This window comes from Antedon mediterranea, chromosome 6 (assembly GCF_964355755.1).
Source record: "Antedon mediterranea chromosome 6, ecAntMedi1.1, whole genome shotgun sequence".
Lineage (NCBI taxonomy): Eukaryota > Metazoa > Echinodermata > Crinoidea > Comatulida > Antedonidae > Antedon > Antedon mediterranea.
In genome coordinates this window covers 7,481,674-7,493,796 of record NC_092675.1, presented here as the reverse complement: position 1 = coordinate 7,493,796, position 12,123 = coordinate 7,481,674, and the positions used below count along the sequence as shown (strand labels likewise).

The following is a 12,123-nucleotide window of genomic DNA, read 5'->3' as shown; positions in this document are numbered from 1 at the left end:
ATGGCATCCTGAGAATACTTTTCAATTATTATACTTGGTTGATAACTTTTGAAGTTATATTATCACTTGATTGTTAAGCTTTTGTTTGTCCAGTGAAATAGCTAGAGGCGTCTACTGTTCTACTATCAAATGTGGTATTCAAAAATATATTAGAATAATAAAAAGACTTTAATTAATTTTAATATGTTGCATTTGTGCAACTGTTCAAACACATTCACATCAAAGTTGCTTCAAAGTTCAGACCTTGATTTAAAAGGAGTGCCATGACGCTGACGTTCCTTGGCGCTCCTGAAAACGATCAAAGGAGCGCCTAAAATAGCGCTCCCCAACCTGTGTTACAGTGCGTCATAAAAATATATAATATAAGAATATTAACCCTGAATACACCACACAGTCTATATATAGTCGCGCAAACAATTTTTGATGTAGCGAGAAAAAAAATCGTAAACAATTCATTCTAAATACTAAATATAGTATCAGAACGTTCAATCTGTCGCTCAAAAAGACTGCCGACAGAAAACCATAATTATTCAGACTAGTTTTTTTCGTCACATGGCATGAAACGCGATACTCTCTGCTTTACCGCAAAATCTCACATTTTTTTTACTCAGTACGAGAGGGTGGCTGCCGTCTGACGACAATAAAACAGTAATTAAGATCGTGAACCTGGATTTTGTGTCACTTGACATGAAACATAATACTCTCTCTGATCTAAACTGCTCACATTTTTTCCCCTCAAAATTCTGGTCAGGCCTTTTCTTAATACACATGTCGTAATCATTTTAAAAGGCTTAAGGAAGCCTTATGTTAAATCTTACAGTAATTATTAAATATGGAATATATTTATTTTGCATATATTTTGTTGGTGTCCAAGGCTAGGTGTCGTTGTTTTTATAATTCGCTAACCCAAGCTAGGATTAAATAATTTATAGTGTAGGCCGCCTCGTGTGTGTAGATAGCCTCGACTCTCTCTCTCTGCGTGAGCTGAGGTCCACGGACCCGATGTCGTCTCGTCGGCGGATTTCCGTCCAAATTAGGATAACCGATGCGTAGGCCTACAGTAGGCTAGGGCAGCTATAAAAATTGACGTCTGCTATCTTTAGGTAGGATTTTAATTAGCAAACAATACATTGTTTGTTTGCATTGTCCATGCTTCTAAACGCGATGAAAATGGTGTTTACTAACCCTACGAACCACCCTACGATCGACGCATAGATAATATCATAATAATACATCGTAGGCTACATTCAGAGAACAATGACCTACAATGAATTTTACGTGCGAGAGTACCATTTCCGGCCATCTAGAGGTGTCATTTATCAAAATTCGGCTCGTCACACCCCAACCATGGTGGCTCTGTGCCTCGGATACTTAATCAAAATAATGGCTCTCCTCAACGTATTGAGCAGAGCCATTAGGAGATCTCCCCTTACATTTATAAATCAAGGTCTGAACTATCACTACGAAATGCATTAAGAAAATACTGTTATCATCTAACAGAACATATCAAGCAAGACAAATACCGTAAAGATAATTGTGATAATAACAGATAGTAGTCAATCAGCACCTGAGAGACTAAACTATTTAAGTAGACATTTAAGTAAAATGTATTCACAGATCAATTACTGTATCTGTACTATAAATCCTACAGTGAGATTGTTAGAAACACTGAGATCCTAATTCAAACATATCTTGCTGCTTGTAGACAACTTAAGCATGTGACACGGCTTTAAGCCCCTATTTACACCCACATAATTTGATAAAATCTATTTATAGTTCAAGCATGCTAGATACAAATGCCACTCAATCCACCCCAACAATGTTACATTATACTGTAATACTGCCTAAAAAACACAGGCACGAATCATACTGTAGGACCAGCTCCTATTTTCAAGAATTCAACTATTGTTACGCACCTTTACAGCAGAATAGGCCTACCTTTTATGAGGAACGATTCCCATGAAACAAACTAGATAGAGGTGGACAATACTGTATCTGTTTTACAAAAGGTCACCCAATGCAGGGGACACCCCTATAAAGGGACACTTTATCATGAAATGATACCCAAGAGTTTGGCAATATACGTTTAACAAAAGACCAACCCATATTAAAGTGACACTTTGTTGTTTGTCATAAAGGTACATTAATAGGGTTTGATGTTTTCAGTACAAGGATTCAATGATAACCTATCTACCGTATATTTCGGTGTATAAGTCGCACTTTTGACACGCAAATTTGACCTCTAAATTAAGAGTGTGTCTTATACACCGAACATAAATGCTTCACCACACAGATTGTACATATAGGCAAGGCCTAGGCTATCGTCACCTCGTTTGCTAGGCCTGAGTAGGCTAGGCCTAGCTACAGTAACTAACGAACGTAACGGCAACCTACTTCTGCCTAGTTTTCAAGGCATTTTAGCATGATGTTATACTAAATATGATGAAAAGATTTGTTCATTATGGCGATAAAATTTCATTTGTAAACGTTTACGTACGATTGGAATAGTATTTATTTATACAGTAGTTATACGCACGATCGCCGTACCCCCAGCGCAAGCTGGCGGCCACATGGTGTACGGTATTCGACTAGTATTCCTCAGGTGATTATAGCATGGACCTAGCGTACACACTTCTCGGATACATAGATACTAATCGAATACGATTGTCCGTGAAAACGTGCGCCCTCTCGAAATGATTGAGCGAGGCTAGCCCACACGTACATGTTACACACACGGTCATGCACTCGATGTTGCGGCTGTTGAGGCTGAGCGCGGCCGAGCCTAGGTAAGAAAAAACCTAAATAAAGGACGCCGTTGCAGATATAACAAATATATTATTACAATAATATTGATTACAATTTAAAAAAACATTGTTTTGATGAAATATAAGGTGCGTCTTATACACCGACGATATAAAAAATACCGATATTTTACTCTCAGTTAGGGGGTGCGTCTTATACACAGGTGCGACTTACAGTATACACCGAAATATACGGTAATCGTTTTAGATGTGCACCACATCATTGGATGTAATTTGATGGTTTTGCTGCGAACAAGCAAGAAAGGTTAATTTATATGATCCTACTGTTTGTACAGTACATGTATGAGATAAAAATAAATCATTCAAAGAAATATGTGCCTAATTTTGTGTGATTGCGAAATCAGATTCTGTTCTTAGACTCGGAGATTAAATCACGTAACAAATGACAAATTGAGATTGAGCTCACTTATCATAATCATGTGAGAATGGTTACAAATAGTTTTTAGGATCGTAATTACTGTACTACTAACGATCGCAATGTACTGTAATGCACTAATACATTATATAAAAACAAATTACTTACCTTTAACATCCTAACTTCTCTCATGGCAATTTTTTTCACCATTTTATCGTCTTCACTTTCAAGAAATTTCTTGATAGCGACGGTTTGGTTTGTTTCTTTATGTTTACATTTTAGCACCATTCCATAACTCCCTTCTCCGACTAGACCCAAGTTTTCGTATTTCTCCATATTCATGACGCCTTTGGAGGATTAAACTACGGAAGAGAATAATACAAATGATTACACAAAATAAACAATCAAACTACAGTACAGTAACATTTAACAATAATACTTTTTAACATTCATAAAATTTTACCCAATCTGACAAAGGAAAAAAAAAACCAGTTCTGTATTAAAACATGACATTTTTTTTTATTTCTGTTACGTCTTTTATAAAGATGTTTGTACACAAAATGAGAGCTCCACGTAATTTAATATTACAGTATCACTATTCACGAAATACTGAAAAAAAAGGTACTGTTTTTAGTTAAATAAAATTTAACTTTTATTAATTAATCTCAAATACTCCTAAAATCTATCGAATCAAATTTTAAAAAAGTATTGAATTTCCAATAAATAGTTAAAAGATCATTCCAAACTTACTTAAATGTATCACCTAAAATTCCCTGACTGATCGTAGAGACACAGGCTCTACAGTACATGCTAGCAACATGACAAGGTTTAATATATACTAATAAAACAGAATCTTAAATTACCTGTCTAGAATTATGGAATTATTTTAGTCTAGCTACGCAAGACAGTCTAACTTTAAAGAAAAACCGACAATAATGAGTGCTATATCCATTGTTTATTTTTTCCATATTAAAAGCCAACATGATGGGACTACCATAGTAGAAAAACAGAGACTCACTGCAGGATACCCTTTCTTATGCTTTAACAGAGTGTATGCATCAAGGAGATAAAAGCTAATTGGGTGAGAAAGGGCCTCTCTGAAGTTTTCTAAGAAACTGTCTGGTAGGCCAAATGCTGATTCCAAGCCCCACAGGTGGAAATTACCTGAGAAGAAAAAAATGCTGACCTGGCCTAGTTAAGTCTACTCAGGTGCTGAAATACCTATCTGAAGATGAATATCTTGTTACGAAATGAAAGAAATGGCCTCTGGCAGTGGCAACACTCTATTATATTGGTGGATGAAAGTCCATGAATGTTATATTATTGCAGCATAAAGGGATGTGTGACATAATGCTGACATCACATTCAGTGCATGTTATTATATAAACTTCCACCTCACATGAGGTGGAAAATTGATAAAATAACAAAAAAGGTTTGCTTGCTTTGAGAATGGAATTGTTAGCGATTACAGTATTGTAATACCATTTTATTTACACCCAGGGTCTTGGGTTCAAATCCAGTCAGATTTCAGGATTTTCTCTTATAAAAAAAACTCAACTCTATACTTTATGTGTATAGAATTGCATCTTGTATGTTTTCCTGTAGGATTGCCACCTTTAAAAACGATAGTGAATGATTTCGCCTAGGCCAATAAAAAAAAGGTTTATAAAATATAATTAGGTATTATTATATAATTTTTTAATTTAAAAAAAAAAGAATAAAAGAAAAAACTCAGCCACTGTTTTTTTTATCAATGTTATTAAAATGGTCTTAATTTGGGAAAATTGTCTAGGATAGGGATAGGGCATATTTTTAGGATCAGTCAAGTTACGCCAACATACTGTAAGGTGGTTTTTGTTTGGTCTTTTCGAAATCCTTGGCAAATTGCCTAAATATCAAAAAACAAAATTTCAATAAAAAATATTTACTATTGTACTGTACAGTATACTATCTAATACCCAGGTAGGAAAACACATTTAAGTACATACAATGTCACTTCATTTGATGGATTACTACAGTATTTGATGATTCTATACACAGTAGGCTATTGACTTGGTACAGAGTACTATAAACTCATGTATTGCAGAGAGAATACAGTTACTAATAGTAATACTGTATCGTTGGCTATAAACCCATTTCAGGTCTAATCCCACCCACTTATTTCTGATTTCACAAACATATCTCCGGGTTTAGTCCCAGTATTGACTTTTAGTTATGTACAGTACAGTTATTTATAGGCCTCTCTCTAGCCAGTTCAGATGAGTTTTTACAAGAAATGCTTACCAATCATTTTTATTTTTGGAACCAGGTTTTCTCCGGGTATAGTCTTACATCCCCCTTCCCAATTTTGTGTTCTATGGGAAGGGGAAGGGAAGGCGTGCAGGGGTGATTATACCACAGAGGATATACTGTACAGTAATATTGCCAAGAAGTGTATTCAAATATTTATCAAAGTTAATATTTAATTGAATTTCTGAAGCTTAATTCAAGTTCAAAATGACTGTCATGACCAAACAGGACATACTGTTACTACTTATCAAAATGTAAACATTTACATAGTATATAACCCTGCAAACATTATGTATTGAGGTTATTAACATTCAATATAAATCAGAAATGATCAGGTGATAATAACAATAAACACAATTTAATTTGTTGGTACACAGGTAGTTTTCTATATCAAGGAAAAGCAACAATCAAAAGCAGACGACATCATTCAAAGATCATGAAACACTGCATGTGCCAATATATTAAAGTCAACACACTTTTTTTCTTAAAGACTAATTTGACATGATGTGGGATTTGGAATGATGTTAGTTAAAATATTCAAAAACTGTTACTGATTGAAGTACAGTACATGTACTGTACTACTGTACACAAGAAACATTATGATTCAAGTTACAGTACTACAGTAATACTGTACTGTAAAGTTGGAAGAAAATGACAATAATTTGGCCATTTACTGGACAAATCCTACCTTATGGGGTTTCTCCATGCATTGTTTTTTGGTTTATAGTTATACTGAGCATACAATAGTAAAATTACTGTCAATTTATTTGTTATTTTTTCCAAGCACTTATTACTTTCCAAGTATTAATTTGATCATAATATTTTTCATATTAAGTTGTCTCCATAAAGTTCTTTATACCATACTACTGTAAGTTTCATCAGTGATTTCAGGCAACATTAAGGACTGTGAGGTACTGTAAATCAACAGGTTGTTTTTTAATACAGTTGCAATTGGCATCAGAATTTTTAATTTATTGTACCAGTACCAGTAATTCAGAAATTATGATAAATGTTTATGATGGTCAACAGGTAGGCATACTGATTAGCAATTACTTGGTGATCAATTTGAGTCTGAGATGCAAGAAACATAGTTGTATACTGCATTTGTGCTACACAGGCTTTTTTCCATTCTATAGAAATCAAGTTACCCCGTGTCTGGGACCAGCTTCCGAGACCGTTGATAGATAATTTTTTCTCATCATTTATTTTATATTTTATTTATGTTATTTAAAGGAAAGTCTTTAAACAGTGATTGGGTTCGCTTGTGACAATCCTGGCTTTTTGTTTCATTATATATTTTTATGTATTCTGTTGTAATTGTAATGAGCCGATATTGAATAAATCAAATCAAATCAAAATCAAATAGATGCTGCAGTTCTAGAAAGCCCATCAGCCTTCATTAGAAAGTTCGTTATTCATTTTGATTCGCTGTAACTGTATTTTGTCTTTATGTCTTTTATGTGTAAATTGACTTTGGGGTTGGGTCAACAGGCTCAGCTACAGTGATTAAGTTCACTTAGGTTGACCCTGGTCTCCCCAGTTTTTTTTGTTATGGTATATACTCAAATAGACCAAATAAATAATGAAATGAAAGTATACTATACCAATAAAGGTGTAGCATTGGGTAGGTTTGTTAACATTTGCTGTATCTACAATACAACAGCAAAAATGTTCCCTGATTAAATAGTTAAAGCATGCATGGAAATGACAATTTTCACTAGCACTAGCAGTAGTAAATGTCCATGCACATTTTAGCAGCTGAAAAGTGCCTGGCAGTTGCCATGCTAACCATTTGTTATTTAGAGCTCCCCCAGAGACAATTATTACTTGCATGAATATTAATTGAATTGTTATCATCTGGTAATGCTGTCTGTATTTTGTTAATAAATGGACATCTGCTTAAATGCTAAAAATAAACCAGAGTTAAGGCCAAATAAAAATGTTAGTTTAACTTTCATATAAATTTCTTCCATCATTAACTTTTGGAGAACTTGCATGCATTTTAAAATAATAAATTATACCTACTGTAGACTGTTATTTATATTTTTTTTAATCGTTGCATTCAGTAAAAATATTGAGAATCATTCAATTTGCATGATTGCAAAGCGTTCCGAGGTGTGTAAATGGTGACTAAACATTTACATGTTTGATATTACTAAACAGTTACTGTACTTAGTGTACAGTAAAGAGTGTACAGTAAAGTCCCTCTAAAACAATTAAAAATCTTAAAAGCTCTATACTAATTACTATCAAAATTATACAGTAGTTTGACTAAAAAGTATTTGATGTGCTCAAATACTGTATTGGTAATGATATAACATCATCATATATTTATATATGGGCAAATCGCATTTTGTTGTCACATAAACTTTGGTCGTGTTTATACAACACCCTAAATTTGAACACGGCTTTAATTTTTAGCGTGTTGTTCGGACCGAGGTCAACCCACCTTAACGTTTGCTGTTATACTAGAAATCACGATACCGTGTTGTACCGGAAGTTTCATCAACACGCAGTGCATGCTAGGATAAAAGGTCAAATCGTTGATCGCTTGAATTGAATTGTTGGCTGGGTTGTCAACAAATCATCGTGGCCTCCTCACTGTCCGATGTATTCGCGCGGTTTTTACCGTTTTCATTATTGTATTCGTTCACGTTTGCATTGTTGTTTATTTTGTTCTCGGTTCATTTAAATTAATAAAAGTTATTTTAAGGGTTTGTTTCATTGTTTCATCTATACACTATGGAAGAAGATGCCATTTTTGCGATGTTATTTTTTATTCTGTTTGGAGTGGGAAACGATAGTCTATAGAGGCCTACTACCACTACGAGTTGGCCCTACCAGGCTAGGCGTAAGACGTGGTAGGAGGATGATTGCTGGCAGCGAAGCAGCAATAAATGGGCCCAATCTTGTTAGACGTCGCATGACATGATTGATATTACGACCTGTTTTAACGAGAGGTCAAAATATACCCTGAGGACACTTCCAACACGGTAACGGCGACCGGGAATCCACCAATTTTTAGGATTCAGCCAAGTAGCCTTTTTTGCAATTAAAATCTCATTACACGGAATCTCTTTGTTGTTATACAACACACTTCTCGTAGGCGTGTAGAATATGCGTGTAATAGCGTGTTGTATAAACGCGCCCTTTGATAGTGTAGACAGAGCTTAAGGAAACAAACTAAAAATGTGTCTGGCAACTTCATTTTTTTTAAACATCCTTTCTGAATGACCTAACAGTTTTTTCATTCCTGATCTTGTAACAGTTTTCACAGGCAATTTCTATGCCAAATTTCAGCTGCTTCCTTGTCATTTTGATAGTAGAGTGCGATAATAACATCCAAAGGTACAGTACTAATAATATGACATGCCATCTTTGGAATCTTTTTACTTTATCCAACAATATAAAAGTCAAAACACAATCCAATGAAAAATCATAATTTCAATCTCACTATGTAAACCACATAATCTTTGTTATAATTCTATACAGAATAACTTTAAGCTAGACAATAATGCTTATCTTTTTATTATGATAACAAAAAAATTCCCCTTTTTGTACTTTTAATAAAATTTATTTTAAAAATATTTCAAAGATAGATTTTCCTAAGTAGTATTTGCAGATCAAATGTTCTCTTAACAATTTAATTATAATTGTTTTCTTACAAAGTTTAATATTGCCAAGACAAATTTTTATAAATTTATGACAGAAAATGTTATACTGTAATTAACTTATATTATATCACTTATGCTTATATTCCAAAATACAGTAGGCCTATTTCTAAAAACAACAAATGCTGATAAATTATTAATATAATGTAACCAGGAGGCCAGGAGAGAGCAAAATATTCTATGATCATAAAAGTACATTCCAATCTATAGAAAGCAAAATATGTACTTTGGGATACTTTTTTGTGATTTTGTTGTTTTTTAAAGTTACTTTACATTACAAGATTTTCTTCAGAGCTAGTTATATGGAAAACCACAGCTCCAAGTTATGTTACATAGTTGCCACAAAAAAAAACTCATTTCATTGTGGTCAACCACATACTGTATGACACTAGTACTGTATAATTGTGTTTATAACAACCATTAATCCAACTGTACAGTAAAAAATACAATTCAATTTCAACCAAGAAACAAGTAAGAAATTCTCTATAAATAATTCAAATTCTTACCTACCAAATTGCAATCTTCTATTCTAACTGAATTCAAGTCTCCAAATTCCTTGGCATTCTATTTCCCACATATTTGCGGTCAATACTCAGAGAAAAAAAGTGTCAGAATGCTCAAGAAAAAAATACTGGAAACTGAAATGATCTACATAATTGAGACATCAAGTATCTTGACAGCCGTTCTTCGTGTTCTTTCTTGTTGAAGTAAAATTTAAGATGTCGAATTGATTGAATTTTGTAATATTAAATCCAATATATTCTTTAAGACTGAATTATTGATTCATTTCTTTCAGCTGATTTCCTGTCACATAAAAAAAATTTTGTTAAATTAGCAAGTGTACTTTTATACTGTTGCTTATCATGCAAGTAGTTAATATCATAAATGATGTTATTTTATGGTTAAAGCTCTGTCTATCTTATCTATCAAAAAAGTGTAATGTGCCCAAATATGGTAGTGATATGCCCAAATATGGTAGTGATATGAAATCCTCATGTCTTTATATGGGCACATCATCGCATTTGAGTTGATAGTATACAGTAGACAGCTTTAAGTTTTTAAATTAATATTTAACGTACTGTACAGTATTTATTCTTTAACGTACAAAATGCAATGAAATACAATTTGAATATTGAAGTATATTGTTGTTACTATATTTGATTAGGTTGATTTTCAACATGCCATGTACAGTATTACAGTAATTATGCTTTTCTCCCATCCTCATACTGTAATTGAGTTTACTTTTTGTATAAATTTACACTTTGATATTATGTGTGACATCCTACTGTAGGTATGCATGATAGAAAACAAAAACACAGAAAGCTTAAGGTGATATTAACAGCGCAGATCCTAGGGGTGGAAGGTGTCGATAGAGGAAATATCCCCTCCACTTTTTTTTTAAGGGAGGATGGTCCCCTAATTTTTGCCGGAAAATCAGTGAATTTGTTATGTATTTTGTAGTGTTGATTGTGAGTGCAATTTCCAGCCATCTAGAGGTGTGTAACAGTACATATCATACCCTGGTCTACTGGCAAAGAGCTATTTTCAATCCTCCAGTGTCATTAAATGTGTTTTTTTGATAAATAATGTGACACATTTGAAACGTGGGTCAGGATTGAACTGGACACAATATAAAAAAGCGGGACATTCCCGCCGAAATTGGAACTGGTGAATGAAACGAAAATTGCTCTTGGTTGGTGGCCCCTGCCCCCAGCTGAAAATTGCTTGTTTCGCTAATCAATCTTTTATTAGCGAAATCAATCTTTAATTTGTTCCTCTCACCTTTTGAAACGGATCTGCTGTTAAGTGATAGGCTAGCCGCTAGGTACTAGTAGCTAGGTATACAGTTTACAGTAAAAAAATATTATATTGAATATAAAAAAATCAAAAAAAGTTTCAAACTATGATGGAGTTGTGCAAAGATAAAAGAAAAGATACATAATAATATACATGAAAACATTTAAAGCTTGAAAAAACATGAGTTGTGTTTGAAAGGAGTGCTCAATCTGCAGGCTCAATGACAATGCACTCCCCCAACAAAAACACTGCCTGCCTGGACAGCAAACTGCTTATAAATCGCGAACCCCAAAAAAGCCAGCTGACGATCACAACAAACTTAACATAAACAGAACTTAACAATTAGAATTGGCATAGCCTAGAAAAGCTTATACTTTATATAACTGATTCTTAACAAAAGAGTAATCAACTTACATACTGAAAACAAATAAATGCAAAAGAATTTACCAGTAAAAACTTGAGACAAACTTTCGTACCCACCACGGCTACTAGCTGCACCACCAACACACACGACGACGATACACACATTCAGGTCATCACCATCGGATTCCGAGGTCACGGACGCATATTCAGCCAAGCTCTTTTCGTGTGTTGCCTGGGCAACAGTAATCAATGTGTGATGTTGTGAATTGGCGCGTGTTGCATGCTGATTGGTATTATTTATAGTAGTCTACTGATAAATGATTTGGATTTTTCTTTCAAACTATTCATTGCAAACATCAATAAAGCCGACAGATATTTATTATACGTATTGTACTATGTAATAATACATTGTGTTTTTACTAAATTTTAGGGACGTTTCATTTCGTATTTAACCGAGAATAGGCCTACTCGAAATTCATTACACAACTGTTCCAATTGGTGACTGAAGTAGCCTACAAACTACAAGTGTAACATTCCGGGTTTATTCTAATATCATTTGTCTTTAAACTGTTAACGCAAATTTTAATGGTAAACATAGTCTCAGGGAAGAGTAAAAATAAATTGAATTTCACTCTTCCCTGGTCTTACATAGCTCCATTGCATTCTTTAGGGAAATTAGGCCTAATCGGACTAGGCTAAAATAAATCAACCCGACGGCGCTCTTTCAATATCGTTAAAAACATAAATATTTAGTAAAACATTGGCACAAGGATTCCTAACAGTATTGTTATACAGCATGAGTGTCGCTTTTTGCTTGATCCATAAA

At 33.9% G+C, this 12,123-nt stretch overlaps 1 protein-coding gene across 1 annotated transcript in view; it reads right to left on the bottom strand.

The window, feature by feature from the left end:
- The window catches only part of LOC140051448 (cyclin-dependent kinase-like 4), a 31,527-nt gene extending 20,059 nt beyond the window's left edge, over positions 1–11,468 (bottom strand). The window contains exons 1-3 of the mRNA XM_072096669.1: positions 11,382–11,468; positions 9,644–9,941; positions 3,346–3,539 (exon numbers count right to left, since the gene is read on the bottom strand). Coding sequence (XP_071952770.1) covers positions 3,346–3,519 — 174 coding nt within the window. The 5' untranslated portion in view covers positions 3,520–3,539; positions 9,644–9,941; positions 11,382–11,468. The remainder of the gene's footprint in view (positions 1–3,345; positions 3,540–9,643; positions 9,942–11,381) is intronic.
- Positions 11,469–12,123: the final 655 nt, after the last annotated feature.